General features: G+C 35.3%; 1 protein-coding gene across 4 annotated transcripts in view; it reads right to left on the reverse strand.

Annotated features, from left to right (window-relative positions):
- The window catches only part of HGF (hepatocyte growth factor), a 59,112-nt gene that overhangs the window by 6,025 nt on the left and 35,800 nt on the right, over positions 1–17,287 (reverse strand). For 2 of the 4 annotated variants that reach the window (XM_061366381.1, XM_061366380.1), the window contains exons 8-16: positions 13,616–13,790; positions 11,555–11,682; positions 9,952–10,054; positions 8,047–8,186; positions 5,929–5,967; positions 5,353–5,449; positions 2,561–2,635; positions 1,852–1,998; positions 1,079–1,185 (exon numbers count right to left, since the gene is read on the reverse strand). In XM_061366381.1, coding sequence (XP_061222365.1) covers positions 1,079–1,185; positions 1,852–1,998; positions 2,561–2,635; positions 5,353–5,449; positions 5,929–5,967; positions 8,047–8,186; positions 9,952–10,054; positions 11,555–11,682; positions 13,616–13,790 — 1,011 coding nt within the window. Of the gene's footprint in view, positions 1–1,014; positions 1,186–1,851; positions 1,999–2,560; positions 2,636–5,352; positions 5,450–5,928; positions 5,968–8,046; positions 8,187–9,951; positions 10,055–11,554; positions 11,683–13,615; positions 13,791–17,287 lie in introns of all 4 variants that reach the window. The other 2 variants (XM_061366383.1, XM_061366382.1) reach the window with 2 other exon arrangements.

Here is a 17,287-nt window from a genome sequence, read left to right on the forward strand (position 1 = left end):
AAGTCGTGCATAAAATAATATAGTACAAAGCCCTTGGAAGACAGATGTTATGTATTCACTGCGTTATGTATTCACTGCATTATGTAACTCCACAGCATTTCAAATTCATTATCAGTTCAAGCTAATCTTTCCTGCAATGCTGCATCATGCTCCAGCCTGCCTTTCCTGTCCTCCAGCCAGCCATTCTCTGCAGAGGATGGCTAATATGGCCATGCTGAGAGCACCAAATGTAGTCATCTGGGAAAGTGCTGGTACAGACTACTTGCCCTCCACAAAGAAATGCAGTGTAATGGCTACGAAGAAAAGAGCCTCGGAATTATGGTCTAGTTTCTGCTCTGCTTCCAGGAGAGCATGAATATGTTGCTGCTGCTGCTTACTGTGGCAAAATGACATTTGAGCACAGCAATTATTGTAGTAATTATTGTCAACTGGCAGCTATTAACTTTATCATCAACACATAATTAGGCAAATATAGTATTTACCAGGCTAACTAAATGTCTGTTTTCTCACATATTTCTATTTACTTCACAGAAAACCTGTGCTCAGTAAACATTAGTAAGGTTTCAATGTCAAGTACTGAAAAGTTAGGGAATGACAGACTTAGGACTGCCTGTGCTTCCTTAGCTCAATGTCTTTGTATATGTTAATTATGTCTTTGATTACATTACTCTATTAGTTTTTCCACAGGGTGGCCTCTTTAGGATACAGAAAGACTGCTCAAGTAGATGAATTGGAATGTTTCAAAAAAGGTTTAGAACCCTGCAAAATAATTTTGCCAGATTTTGTAAACATGTAGAACAAGATATTTTGCTAGTTCATTCTTTGAAATGTTTTAATCATTTCACCTGTCCATTAAACAAACAAAAACCAAAATTGGACTAGAGAAAACACTTACTATTAAATGATCTCAGGTGAAACGCTCAAAGATTTACAAAATTGGAAAAAATCGAAACTGCATTTTATAACAAAAAACTGATGCACAACCGTGGCATCAGGCAGTACCAGCAGTCTCACCTATAATGACAAGAGGAAGTAAGCTGTCAACGCATTCATTTAGTTTTTAAAAATAGTTTCTTACATCCAGTGTATCCCCATCCATAAACACTGCAACTGGTCTTCTCTGGAATGGTACATCCAGAAATGGGCAACCGGATTATTTCTACAAAATTTGTCAATATGGCAGGCCTGAAAAGAGAAAACAAATAATAGATACAATGAATTTTACTTAACCTCTTAAAATGTATATGAAAAATAACTTCAACAGGAATTAAAACCTGTGCCAATTCTTTTCCATCTTTCATAGATTCTTCTACCTATTTTTTGTGCTACAGCTATTAACTGTCAAAGCATTTCTTGAAATGCTGTCAGCACTATTGTGCTATTTAACTTGGGTTTCATCTTAAAAGTAAGTAGTGATGGCATTTTGTTTGAATATACAGCTTTGTTAACATGGAGAAAGTTTGAAAGTTCATATATACACAGGGATCTCAGTTACAATCTGGTGCTTATTCTATAAATTGAGACCATATACTAGTGCATGTGGATTGTTATTTAAAAAAACCCCAACAAAATGGCAAACAAACCAAAACAAAAAACCCTCCTAACAAACCTAAATGTGAAACAATTTTTCGGTAGTAACATCTCCTTCCTGATGGAGGTAGATGAATCTGCATTTCTGCATGTATCAATTAAAATTTCTTTCCATTGGAAGTTTCTTCTATAGAGACATTGTAATCATGCGGTATCAAATGAAGTATCAAAGATGACAGTGAACTGAATTTGGAAGTCTTATTTAGAAAGAATCTCATTCTGCGATTGAAAGTTCTGGAATTCACAATAATGGCTACTAACCTGCTAAGTTTCAGTAAGACCAAATCTGATCCTGCAGGGCCATATACCAACTGGGAGATATTCAGAACTTGTCTATGCTTCTCCTCTCCCTTTCCTTTGATATTATGGACTCCAAGCCAGGCTTTGTAATCCTTCAAATCTTTGTACCTAAATGAGGCAAGTTAGCTAGGATTTTGACAAGCATATGATACAATAACTAAAAAACCTATTTAAAATGTTAGATCTTAACTAATACTCTTCACCAGAAATGGGTTTATGCTGCCAACTTCTATTCCAAAATCAACATGCTGTGATGTAAGCCGTTACATAATTTTAACTATTACTAAAATCTAATTTTTGTTTCCTAATTGTATCCAAACATTTAGATACTTGGACAATATAAACCTTTGATTTTTTTGGGATTTGCCCAAGTTTTCTATTTTATTTTGTCCAGCTAAGCAGAAGCATGAGATTATTTTCATAAAGAGGCAACTGTCTAACCATTAGAGTTGGAAAACATATTTATACTTCTATGTAGAATAGCCAGAACCCTTTTAGATTAACAACAATTAAAACAGATAATACCAAGGTCCCACAGGCCTTTTATATCAGAAAAGCAGTGTTAAAGCCAAACAGGAGGGAAAAAAGCTTCTTTTGAGTTGAAGTGTTGTGCTGATAAGATTCCAAAAATAGACATATTTCAATATTGCAGAACTACAGACTACTGTACCGAGAAGGGAAACACTGCCTTGCTGTTAGAACCCACTCTTCCTTTATCAAAGTACCTCCACAGATATGCTTATTCCTGGGAGAAAGAAGAAAAAAGAATTAAAAAGAAGGTAATAGAATGATTTTCTACATATTCCAAACATTTAAAGAATACTTTTGTTCCCCATGTATGTAGGTATGTATTTCCCCATGCTGGTGAAAGGTAGATGACCATCAGTCTGCAAAAAACACATCTCTATCTCTCTGCCCTACAGTTTCAACACTTACAGTAACATTAACTTGCAGAGATTTACTCCAATGTGTAAAAACCAAAAGCAAAGAGAAACTCAGTCACTCTGCTCGTTTAGCTGTTTCAAAACTGAATTGTAATGAAACCTAATTAAAAATATATAATAATAGTAAAAAAAGCAAGCTAGTTCTTTGTAATAGGAACTGGACTGAAACACTTAAGCAAGTCTCCAAACTGCCACCAGATGTAAACAGCATTTGATCATTATTCATGTAGGTATTATTCAAAGCATTGACCTCAAGGTGGAGAGTTCCTGTTTGATTACAAGCCCTGTGAGATTTCTGTCCCCACATATTTCAGTTGGAAACAATCTGCAATGTGTGACATCCTACATATGATTATAGAAAACCTACCGCATAATATATCAAGTAAAATTAAAGCAATTAAGCTTGACAGTTCTTTCAAAAATAACGACGACAGTGGAATGCAGATTAATTAGTTTCCTTCTTTCTGCTTCCAAAATCACATTTATTTTCTGCAGCTCTTTGGAAAGTGAATCAGAATTGTCAGCAATTCAGGAAAAACTTAAAATCTTGGAATTTATAAATTCAAATCGCACAAATGCTCAAAGCTTTGCAAAGAACTTCTGGAAGGAGCCCAGACTCCGTATGGAGTTCAAAGACAGCAGAATAACACAGATGCTTGCCTACATTCTCTTTTTTCTAATTGTATTTTGGTTGAGGAACAAAATATCTGATCCAAAATGTTGGATTCTTTCTAAAATATACATTCTGCCCATCATTATTACAAAAAAAAGTCACAATCGGGGAGCATATGTATACTTCCATGTTATGTTTACATCACTAATTATCAAAATGAATTTATAAGACTGTATCTTTTGCTTTAGGAGATTGACTACTACACATGAGAAGGTTAAACTTATTATTTAAATATGGGACAAATCCAGAACTGGTTCAATGAAATAGATTATATTCATCCAAATACACTTAAATTCACCTGATAAGAGGATCTGGATTGAATATATAAGAAATTTTGTCATTGATTGATTTAATATTTAGAAGCGGGCCTTGGTAACCAAATATGAATACAAGTTCCTATGTTGCACTAAGCCTTTACCATTCAGACATGGCAATTCCATTTTGAGGTGTGCAGCTAGATTTTTGCAAAAGTCCTGAAGAGATTAAGTTTTTGTTTCAGACGTTCTATTTGCTTCCTTGGTAACAATACAAAAAGAAAACTACATTTTTATGCCCACATGTAATACTTAAAAACATATTTTGCTGTTGGAGTATTCCAGGAATCCCCTTTTCAGAGAAGAATCTGTAATCATTTAAGCACGCATCTACTTCATGGAATTTTGTTGCAGAGCACAAAATCCACGTTCAACTGGCTTAACGTAAGTTATTTAATTTCTAGGCACCCAGATGTAATTCACCTTACCTGTCTAAAGTTCCTCAAACATCAAGGCTGCTTTAAAAGCAAGTGCAAAGATAAACTTTTCCAGGAATGATTCAGCCCACCTGGTTGGCTATTTAGTCTAGGAATAGATTAATGGTCCTTTAGAAATGCCTTTCTGGATCTTCCACTACCCTTCCAGAAAGGTCTCGCTCTGATTTGATCTCATAAGATGCAAAGATCATAAAGAATGGGAAGGACCCCAGAATTTCTCTAGCAATGAAGCAGTGTAGAAAACAAGAGGTTTATCTTTACTCCATTTTTCCATTTAAGACCTGGTTACAACACATTTTTAAAGGAGATGGGGAATCATAAGGTAACAGAACTGAGCCATATCTTAGTTTATATCATCAGACACAAAAAAAAAAAAAAAAAAGAAAAGAAAAAAGATATTGGTTGGTTTTTTTTGTTTGTTTGTTTTTTTCATTATAGAATATACAGGGCAGATATATGAGGTATATTAATCATTAACACTTCCAGCTGATGAGTTATGAACCAGAGTAATGAACATAGGAAATGGTAATTTATGTTCTGGCTTTTACAAAGTAGTAACTTAAGATCTGCCATAATGTAATACACATTTCCAGCTGTACATGTTAGGGTCTTGGTTTAGAGCATGAAAAGGATTTCCTTATAGCTCTTACTTTAAATCGTATGCAATGGTATGAGCAGAAAGCTAAATTTGAGATGGATATAAATCCTGAATCCAACACTTCTTAACTAAATGCTCTGTTGTTGAAGTGAAAATATTTATATGAAACTCAATTTTTTTTTGCAACAGTTTCTAAAATAAACAGTTTAGTGCTGGATGCTAAGCCAATGTTATGAAAAGGTTTGCAGCAGCTAATCAAAAAAGCAGAATGCTATGAATGCTTCACAAGCTCATGTGTGTAAGTTAGTGACAATGAACATGTAAATATTTCACTGACAGAGTGAATATTATAAAATCACCTGATGTTCCAGGAATGCTGCTTTTCTGTTTATACAGAATTTAACTGCAATCCAGAAGTATTATTATGGCCAGTTCTACAGCTCCAAAACCAATATATTAGTACATGTATTGTCTTTCTAATCAAAGTTATAGTTACCTGTATGTCAAGCTAACCACCCATCCTTCGTTAGTTTGTGTTGGGATTCCATTTACAACTCTCAAATGTTTTGTTGAGGCACAAGGAATGACAGTATCTGAAAGCAGGTCCAGAGATCACATTTTACTAAAAACAGTGGTAGGAAACCTGTACAGTTGCACATAAGGACCACAAGAAGGTCAATATTTATTACGGATTAACTTTCCTGCACTATCGAAATATATTTCTAGAGCATCAAACCTACTTCAGTGAAGCTGAGTCAGTCTATATAAATATTAATTGGCAATATAAAAAATATATATATTTAAATGTGTGGGGGGGTAAGATTTGCATACTTATAAAGAAAACTTTGTAAATCATGACCATATCTCACCGCTGGCAAGACAGGATAGCGAGTATACATAAAGGAGTATAACAAAACTGTTCTACATTTTTCTCTTGTAAAACCTATTTTCCTTAATCTGTATTGGTTTTAATCTTTAACTGATCTTTCTTTTATTTCCCAATAGGAAAGAAATGGCTAGTCTTAGAGGATACAATAAATGCATTGGACAGTACTTCTGCAGATTTACTTACCATCCAAGCTGGTTGTAGTAGGAGTTGTATCCCCTTCACCTAGGCAGACACATAAGATAGCCATAATACAAAATTAAAGCATATCTAACAGTTGAACAAAATAAAAATAAACAGCAAATGACATATTGTAAATTGTAATAGTTCACGGTTTTAAACTTCAGTGATTCCTTTTTTACTCTGCGAAAGCACATTTTAATAAGGATTAACAGAAAGGCGGAATTTCATCCCAGTAGAAGTAAATAATTAAACATTTTGCAATAGGATTTTAAAATGTTTTCCTTCTTGGCTGAATCCTGAATACATCAGAATATCTATTATGTTCAACTTATATATTTAATCCATAAAAGCAAGTGCTGAAAAATGAAGTTGTGACTTTTCTATAAGTTTTCAGGAAGTATTGAAGTTGCATAATTAAATATAAATCAGATTTAATGAAAAATCCTAATCTCCTTGAAAACCTTTGAAACTTCAGATTTCCTTTTCCCTTGCTATCAGCAAAAAAACTTATAAAAATGTGTTACCCAGAATCTGGTTTGGTTCTTACATCTAGTCCAAGTCAAAATACAGTTATAATGATCTTGCTTAGACCTCATTCAAAGTTCTTGCCTTCAGCAAAGTCTGCAGAGTGACCCAGCATTACAGGCTAGAGGTATAGGTGTAGCTACTAAAATTTGCACAGGTAAAATTGAAAGTCTCATCCAATTAGATTTCCACCATTAAGTAAATCTCTCTCTAAAGGTATACTTTTATATACATAGCTAAATTTCCACGTGTATGTATACATATATGCATATGTGTATGAGTATGCATATGTATATGTGTGTGTATATATATATGACATATACATATATAAAGAGTGAGTGCTGTATGAAAAGACCAGATAAAGGCACCTAGTGAGCACATTTGGGAACTGCTAGCATTTTTCTGTACTGGTTAAGCTGGCTATCAGTACATGAGTGAGCTACTAGTAGTTTAATACTAGTCCATATGAGTTACAATTGTAAAACAGACATATTCCATCTCTGGAGGTTGATTCCAGAAACCATAATACCATTGCCATATAACCTATAAATGTTTGCTGTGGATACTTCCTTAGGAATTCATAGACGTAGCTAATGAACTTATATATTCACTATTTATAGTGAATAAAATTTATATTCCTTCAGCTGTAGTTCTTTATCTACATTGACACAAATAACCTTTTGCAGTCTGTTTCCTATTTACATAGATGCCAAAATATCACCTGAGACTTGAAGTCTCACCTCTTAGAGATGCTGCAGTTCAGATTAGGAGGAAACACAGCAGATTGCTGCTAGGAATGAATGTAACATTACCTTTAACCTCTAGAGATCTACATGCATTCAAAGGCCTGATTTACCATTTAATTGTTCTCTCAGAATATACAGCACAGTGATTTAGAAATAAGAACTGAAGAAAAAAAAAAGAACATAAATGGGAATTGCACATTTTTTAGCATAAACTTATCCTTTTCCACTGAACATCAGTCTATTACTGAATTCCCTAGGCTCTTTAATTCTGTTTATTTAAGCTATTTAGAGTTTAACATGCAACTTTGGAGGTGTGATGTTCCTAGTTCTTTCCAGGAATTAATCATTCCATAAACATCCAAAAGCAGAATCTAATCTATATAACACATATACACTTCAGCATATATATAGTGAGTTATCCTAACTTTACAAACACAAACAGATCACACAAAGAGTCTGTGAAGCTTGTAGCACAGAAGATAACTGTCTCTGGGTTTCTTGAGGCCATAGCCAGCTTTCTGACCACTAGACAATTCTTTGTCTATCCAGCACTTATTCAATAGCTAGATCTGTTGGAAAATGTTTAACCATCTGTAATAGCCCTTTTATGCTCCTGCTGCATAAATAAGCTTTGAAATCTCCAAGCTGGTCAAGGAAAATGACCCCTTGTTCATATATTACACAAGCAGCTTCTGTCCGTTCCTTCTCAGTCATGCACAATTTATTCTTGATAGAATCACATATTATCTGCTTTCACAAGTGACAGTACAAAGGTATGTCTAGGCATGTGACACAATGGCTTCACTGGGACTGCACAGTTGACAATGCCTGAGGCATACCAAGTACTCACATCGAGAAATAGGGCAGTAATCCCAGGGAATGAGAGGATCATCTGTGTAACACCAGGGACCATGAAAATCATCATCTGGATTGCGGCAATAGTTTTTCTTCAGTTTACTAACATCTGGTTCTCTGAATATTTGTATATGCCTACAGGGAAAAAAAATTCAAAGTGCTGAAAAGCTTTATACTATAGCCCAAATTTTCAAAGGTTAAATGTTGCCTTGCTCCACATTGTAATATTAGCTGATTGAGAAGCCTATAGGTCAGGACAGGGTTTAGGGCTGGTTGAAATCAAAGGGAAGATGAGACCCAAATATTTGCTGGATCTGGGTCCAAGTTTCCTCTAGTTGATATTTTAAGCTCTGTGTCCACTGGACAGCTGGGAGGTTTATTGGTCTGCCATTAAAGCTAAAATCCCTAAATACCCTCAGCAGGGATCATTACACAGATTAGAAGGAGTATGTATTGCCCTCAGCAAATCTACAGGCCTCTCTGGGAGCACAGGTACCTTCTTCCTCCAGATTTACAGCTAGTACAAGGGATCCCTGAATCTGCAAAGAAAGAGGAATCTTAGGCAAAGACACAAGAAAGGCAGACTGAGCAGCAGGCAAGGAGAAGGATGAACGGCTTAGACAAACTGCAGCAATAGGTCTAAATAGCAAACCTACATGAGGCACTAAAGGTGAAAATTTGGGGTAAAAATCTGAAGCAGAGAAATCTGTTTATTTCTGGCTTATCAGATAGACACAAGATTCCTAAGTTATAGCTGCACTCCCTTTTTCAGTTCATAACCATCCATGCATGCTGCCTCTAGCACACCCATAACCAGAGTAACTGCTGCAGTGAGACAGGTAACTCCCAAAATATGTTCCCAGATGGAAAATTTGTGGGAGTAAGAGAAGAAAGGCTCATCTGTGCTCAAGACTGTATGAATGCAATTGCATCAAGCATCCAGTCTCATTCACAGATAACTGAAGACTTATTAGAGCTCTCAGAATGCATGATCTTAAACCTCTTCCTTCCTTACATGGCCAGTATGCTGGAATATGTATTCTGCCTCTGGCCCTGGGAGAGCCAAATTCCACAGGGCAATATGTTGTGCACTATGACTGTGGTGATCATGAGCACTAACTCAACAAGTACCAAAGGTAATACTGAAATAATCACATCTACCTCAGAAACGAAAGGAAACTGAAGGAAAAACTGTTTCCATCTGAGACACTAATGTGTGTAATATCTCATACATAGAAAATTTTTAATGAATCTCTTTGTGCAGTACGTGGAAGCCCTTGTTCTTGTCATTTACTGATGTACTATTCTGAACCAGCAAAGACAGCACATGATCAAAATAGCCTTGAAAACTTGCAACTTATTTTGTACTTACTGCTGATTCATTTTTTACATTAACAAATAAAGTAACTTGCCATTTCCACTACTTGAATATGATAAATAACAGAAACTACAAGTTCCTTTCATGTCATTTGATGTAGCATTAGGTCATAGTCTCAAGGTTCAATTTCATGCTGCAAGGGAACTTAGGTAAAGTCCAACCTCCTGCTTCAAGCAGCATGAGCTATGAGATCAGGTTGATGAGATAACCGTTTCCTACTTCATTCCTGCTATTCTCTCATAGAACAAAACTTTCAAGGACGAAATAAGGCCTGGTAAACCAGGCCAGTAACTAAACACTAAGAAACATCCCAAAGCCTGCAATTAGTGGTTAGCCTGAACAAAGACATGTTGTGTAATACATTTAAAGGAAAAAAAAAAAAAAAGAGAGAAAAAGATACTGAAAGCTCCAGGGCATAAGGGGCTATTTTAGAATCATTGCAGAAGAAAAAGAGATGCCATCTGGAGGCAGTATTTATTCAGGACTCACTGAACCATCTCTTTTTGTTTCATATGTACACACCTACGTAAGTCTTCAATATTCTTGTCCCATGTGGAGCAAGTTAGCCCAAATCTTGTCTTGGATAGGTTCCCCATGTAACTCTTTCCATTGCCACGATAACAATCTGAACAAAGGATGTTGAGACAAAAAGAAGTGGAAGGTGATTGTGCAGCTTTGAAGAGAAAACTCCTCATTTCCATCAGTAATCCAAATAATTAAAGACAAGTGTTATATTTAACAAACACTATACAGTATAAATCAGTCAACTGTATAAATCAAATCAGAAAGAAAATGGGAGAAAGTTTTCACAGTTAGATACATAATGTCCTCCTTGAGGCCTTCATTCCCAAAACAGTAGCATTTTAAACTTTGTCTTACTTAGATAAACTGGAAAAATTTCCTTCATAAATAGTTTATGGTTAATTTAAAACGGTCACACAGAATATTCTGAGAGTTGTCAGGAGCTGCTGCATACAAAACAAAGCAAAAATGCCCCGTTATTCCTTCATCCTAAAAAAAAACAGGCACTCAGCCTATTTGAAAAACCGTACCTTTTTGCAGATTCTGGATACTGGCAAGAGTATATAATCCCAGATTTAAATTCTACTTTGGCAAAACAAAAAAAATCAACATGACTTTAATTTTAATGTAATTCAGAAACTTGCCTGTTTGCTCCAGCAGAAGTCATGTTTAATTCATAAGCTTTTATCATAAGCCTTTCTGAGACTTTTCAAATGGATTGTTTAAAATGATCACTACTATAAAGACTTTTTTCATTAAGTATTTCATTTCATATTCATCAGTATTTTTACTTTTGGATAATTGATACTTTACAGAAAATACAGAATGAAAAACAAAGTTTAATCCTTTCTCTGACTAACTTTTGCAACTGCAACTTTTTAAATTTTAAGGGGAAAAAAGGCTAGAATTTAAAGATGGAGATCTTAATGCAGCCTAATATAGGGTTATAGGTCTGATGTCCTAACATCAGTTTATGCTGTGATTGACATCAGTTCTCAGGATGCAATAGTACTCCTTAGAGTATTACCAAGACCTCATGGGAAAAACATTTGCCTGAAGACTTGGAGTGGACTTTACAGGCAGAGATAACAGCTTGAATCTAAGAGGTTACATGTGAAGTCCCACGTGGCTTTCTTTCAGCTCAACATCTTATAGAAAAGGGAGTACATGAAAAAAATACATTTAAAAAATTGCTTTTTGTGGCCTCATATGCAATTATAAATAGACTGTAAGCCAAGGAAATTGCCTTAGCTCTGGGAAAAGGGCTTTCAAACTAAGGTCAAAGAGTGGAACAGACTTCCAGTTAATATAAAACGTATCTCCAGTTAATATAAAGTGGCACACTGATTTATCTTGTCAAAAATTAGATCCAATAACAAATATTTGATGCAGCTTTCCCTGTTGGCATTGAAACATGAACTGAGAAGTGAATCTCATTTACACCATGATGAATCCCAAATATGCAAATAAAGCTAAAGTAGAACTACACAGGTGTGATACAGATGTAGTGAGACCAACTTCTCTATTTTTCAAGCTTGCTATCTGCCATTTGGAACAGTACAGCATTCACTTAAAATCACATTATCGACTTTTCCTCTGTTACCTTGCTCATTTGATACATCGCACTTAGGAATCTGGGAGCAATAACCAATACGGATGTTTGGGTCAGTTGTAAAACACCAGGGTGATTCAGATCCATCTGGATTTCTGCAGTAGTTCTCCCTCAAATCCCTATAAAAATAAATATGTCAGCTCACAACAGGGATAACCTAGACCCACTGATGAATTCTATTGTTTTTTATCATGAATTAGCAACTATATAGGCTCCTTAAGATCCGATATTACTGATCAGTGTCCAGTGCAAAAAGACGAGGAACGAGTAAGAACACAGTGTCAAGAGTAGTGAATGTAATAAGAATATGGTTATGGGAATTAATTTTCAGAGGACTTATGTTTTGACTGGATAGAAGATTTCAGTTGAAGATTAAAAATATTTTCAAAACAGCTATTTTTATTCAGGATTCTCTGTCAAAATTTGCATGCAAGCTGACATTGGATACACCTGCAATCCATTACAAGTGCTTTTAAATACAAACATTACCAAAGTGCTTAACATTCCCTGTACTTTGAATGGCTCTGCTGAGTTTAGAGAAATGGAGTCCTGTAGACTGTCAGCAATTCATTTAAGAGACTGAATCTTGGAACATAAAAAAAAAAAAAAGTCTGTAGAAATTCTATACAGCTGTTACCCTTAAAGTAAAAGTCAGTCACAAGGGAACATCTTTAAATGTCTCTTGCAGCTCATATGAAATAGTCAAACCTCTTAACTGTAAGTTTTATTTTCCCATCCCCTGACAGCTGTTGCCAGGTTCTGTGCATCTCCATATTTCATTCTGGTTTTCCATCTGCAGCACTTACTGATAACAGACTATGGAAAAAAGAGCAGAATACTGTAATTCTTACTCATGTGAATTTTGAACAGTCATACCACTGGTTCTGTTGATTTTATTTATGTAGTGTCGGCTGAATAAACAGTACTAATATTAACGTCTCTACACTGCTAGGAACATTGTATGATTTTAGGGCCTAATCCTTCAGTGTTACTCAGGTACAGCACAATTTTAAGTGATGCTTTGTCTGAGAAAAACCTGTGGGATCAGGCTTAAGCACTAACTTCCCAGTAAATTCCAGGTGATTCTGAGATTGACAGAGGAGGCCCAAGGTCAGACCTATTTTCCATTATAATGATGATTGTTACATTTTCAGTACATGTGTAAAATGCACAGTATTTGATTGATAAACTGAACAATAACAGTGAAAGAATTAAGACAACTAACCTGTTTTGCTCAAGCAAGCTATTGTTAGGGTGATAATTTGAACTCAGATTAGAATATTTCCTTTGCTTTGAGAGTTTGGCACAATTAAACTCCAGCACAAGCCCAAACTAATATTTAGCCATTGATGAAGATATTTAGCACAAACCAGGCATTTGTATTCATGCTGGTCAGCTAGGTTTTCTCTATGCTCAATGAAAAAAAGAACTGAAAGAGCATGACTAAAGTAACTACATAAAAGAAATAGATTATTCACTTCCTGGGAGTTTATGTACTGTACAGAAAGGTTAGATTAGTGGTCCTTTGGGTAAAATCAGTAGTATTCACTAAGTACCTTTAGTAATGAGACAGAAAAATAATTGAAAAGATAGATAATGCCAAGTGTTTCCAAGGAGATTGCACTTAGGTAACATTTAGGACATACTAAGTTAAAATTAGTGATGAAACTGAGAACAAGTACTTACTTACCTCCATGAAAGAAAAACAATAGTGCGTACCAGTGCTACTGGGATTCAGGTCCCAGTTTGGAAAACATCCATACACTTCACAATCAATTAAAATATAGTGAAAATACACTTGAAGAGAAAGTTCATAAAAAACTTACAGTTTCACACAAGTTCATCTAGAACTAATATTTTGAGATCTGAAGAACTGATTTTCCCATGTTCAAATGGTTTTCAGCATCAGCAAGCAGAGTAAAAGCATCAGGTTACAGAAAAAAAGCAAGGATCCTATAGTCTACTTCGGCAACATGAATTTCTAAACCTTTGCAAATTCTTTTTTTTTAAGCTTTTTTTCCATTGCAGCAATACCCACATGCATCTACTCACTTGCACTTGAAGTTCTCAGGCGTAATGTTGTGCTGGTGAGGAAATTGGGAGTCCCACCGCTGGCACTGGATCCCACTCCATATGGTATTCACTGTGCCACGGTAACCCTCACCTTGTCCCTGTATGCATGTTGACGTCTCAGCTGCTACCTCTGTGCTGTTCACGACTCTTTCATCTGCAGACCCAAAGAAGAAGGGCTGTTTTATACGCTTAAAACTGAGCCTGGCTTAGGATGTCATGTTTGAACTCTACATTGCAGTTAAAATCTTGGTATCTGGAGCAAATTGCCAATCTGGAGAAATTGCCAATCTCATGTCTTTTACAAAATAATCTTTTCCTCTTCACACTTACAACACACATGAAATCAAAATAGGTGTTAGACCTTATGCTGGTTTATCCACATGCAGGCAAAGAATCAGCAATGTTTAAGAGCTTTTGGTTAGTAAGACATTGTTCCTATGCTATGTCTGAAGTTCAAGAGATGTACTGGGTTCATTTTTCATTCACTGAATTTTATAAAACTGAGTGACCACCCATGCACACATTGTTAAACATGTTAATACATGTTTGCAGGATTAAAACCCAATTGGTTTTCTCCAAAGAACTTGCGGAATATTAAGTCACAGGGAAAAAGATGCACATTAAAAAAAAAAAAAAAAAGAAAAGAAAAAGGAGAAATCCTATTATAAAGGATAAATCCTATTATGGAAGTGTTGAATCCTCCTTGAACTTTCTCTTTTTATGCCTCATAGTTAGAGGGAAAAAAAAAAACAAACCTCAGTTTTTGGAAATCAAAGATCAGTATTCTCTACAGACACAAATGTTTTAGACTAACAAATTCATCTGACTCAAGATCTTTTACAGATGTTGATATGCTCTGCATTCATCCTGGTGTGGGCTGTCTTGAACCAAATTCAGAAAAATAGTGGTTTTTGAAATGACTCATTCCCATAACTTGAAAGTCTCTTTTTATTTCTTATGCAATTTTTGTAACTGCAAATTAATAGCACAGATATTGCACCAGATATGTACAAAGTAGTACAAAACTAAATACACTACAACAGCAACACTTCTACAGTGCCCCCAAAAGCTCCCAACACAATATTTTTGCAAGTAAAAACCCATCTGTTGGTCATTGTTATTGTTCACAAAACTGATTTTATTAATTACCTTAAAAGTATTAGCTGCCAGCCATAAGTATGTTAATAAAGTCCTAAATTAGTTTTGTTTTAATGCTCCAGTGATTAGAACAATATTTGTGTGTTACTCATAATGTAGTTCATTCCTGGTAACTTGAGCCAGTTCTATGAACTTGCAGAGAATATGGATCTTAAGGAAACCAAATGTCATAACAGATGGGTTTGGCTGATTTGCTGTCTAATCCTCTACGTTAAAGATCACTTCCCTGTCAGATGATAACATCAAGTTGTGCAGTTGAATTATACATTTCTCCATGCTGGAGAAAATTTCTCTTCATCTGGTTGAAGTTTTTACATCACTGTTTCACGGTCAAATTAATTTCCTGTCCTTCTTTCGCAAGGCATTTTGTCTGTAAAGGTTGTTCTGTTTCAGCAAGATTGTGAGTTCCAGGCTCGTTGCAAAGCCAAAAGGATATGACACTGCAGGTATCACAAGTAGGCTTCCAGAGGCCAGCAAATGCACCCTTTCTAGTGGATTTATCAAACAAGCTTGCAGCTAATAACTATATTTTTAATAGTTGTTACTTACTTTTAAAATAACTGAACAACAAACAGACAAATTCATGCATCTAATAGAAATATATGTCTGTATATTTAAGTTTTACATCATAACTGATGTATGAAAACAAACTGGAATCATGGTCTAAAATAGCTCCTAAGCTGATTAGACTAAACATCGCTGTGCCACATTCAAATACATATTAGTCTTTCAAAAAAATATTTGTGATGCTTTAATTAAAAAGGAAAGAGAAGTGGGGTATGATTTGGAAAAAAATAGTTATCTACTACGATAAATTTCAGTACACATATTGCATCCTGGCTGCATAATATTTCTCAAGTAAATTAATAAGTTGCAATTATATAATTCTAGCAAAAAGTTTTCTTCATTAATTGTAATAATGAATAAAATTAATACATGATATTAGAAAGACCTTATTTATCCAGAAGAAGTTACTATTTCAACTGTAATGAAGTGTGAATCTACTGTGTACTCAGTCATACTAGAGAAAAAGTAATTAGGTTGGCATTTATGTATCATTGTGTGGCTTTAGTTTTGTTTTGCTGGTTTTGGTTTTTTTTTAAAATTACTTGCCTGAAATTAATAACTAAAGCATCAAATGAGTTAAGCAAGGCCATAGAGTCATTCTGTAGAGCACTTCTTCTTATACATCTACAGATAAACAGCTTAGAGGTCTGCCTGGACAGTGATCCCTATCTATAGATCAGATTTCACAACAATTTTTTGGGTCAAAATTCCCTATTTAAGGGAAGCAGGCAAACTTAATATTCACATAGCAAGGCCACTACTGTAAAGATTTATGTTATAATGGCTGAGAGAGATTGTTTCAAAATCTGCAACGTGATAGATTATCTGCTACTACTACTTTGTGGCAGCTCTCAATAAGAATTCTAGTGATGAAAAAGATCTCTATAATGGTTTTATTGAATTAATAAAGCAATTTATCCTTCCAAAAGGTCCACAGAACCCCCTCCAAACTCTTGTTGCTATACCACCTGCATTTCCTGCAAATGTCTAATTTTCAAACATGAAAAATGAGACACCAAAATATTTCTGAAATTTAATTCTGAAATCCTGGGGGCTTGTGCCTTCAGACAGAACTTGTCCAATTCTGGCTCTTGAATCTCACAGAAAGCTCAAAATTTATCAAAAAAGGCTCAAGAAATCCTTCATTCAGCTGGTGGTTTCTGGAAATAGGCATTCATGTGGGCTGGATGCACTCAGGGACATTCAAAAGCTTGCAGAAGTGCTCTGCAGACTATAAGGCAATTGACAAACTTTAAGTGCCCAGGTTGTCCAAGCCTACAGCTTTCATCTCCGTTCAGTACTGGTCTTTTTCTTGAAGCTAATTACTCTTGTCACCCACATAGGTGATTATCTAATATTCATTAACTTTGGGCATGAACATCAGATGTGCAGAACACTGATGGAAGATTACCGAGACCACACTCACCAGTTCTTTTACAAGGAGCTGGAAACAAGACCAAGCTAAGAGTCAGCAAAGCTGGATTCCCATCGTTACCCAGCAATTCCTCTAAAATATAAATTAAGACCTACAACTCCAAGGGCTTGTTCCAATGAGGAAGACATTATGAATTAACTTTTAAGATGAAAATTCAATAAGTAATCCTTACAATGCAGGAAGTTCAGCTTTTAGAGTCCTGAACTGAGATAAAAAGTACCATTAAAGGAAGGTCACACAAAATGTCATCTTACAAAACACTAATATTTATAATTTGTTAAGTGTCACTTCTTATTCCTGTATGGAACTTGACTATAAACAGAGGAATTTGATAATTGTCTAGCACCACTTTGCTACTTTTGAACTTTGTTGTAATTTGTTTTGTGTTCTGGATGACTCAAATTAACCATGTAATTCAGACAGCTACTTGAGGATTTCCTGTTGGTAATATTTCCACCTTCACATGTTCACTCTGAAATCCCCAACCAAAG

The sequence above is a fragment of the Neopsephotus bourkii genome, unplaced genomic scaffold, assembly GCF_033783945.1.
Source record: "Neopsephotus bourkii isolate Nb327-2 ecotype Australia unplaced genomic scaffold, CSIRO-AGI_Nbou_v1 NB_1328, whole genome shotgun sequence".
NCBI lineage: Eukaryota > Metazoa > Chordata > Aves > Psittaciformes > Psittacidae > Neopsephotus > Neopsephotus bourkii.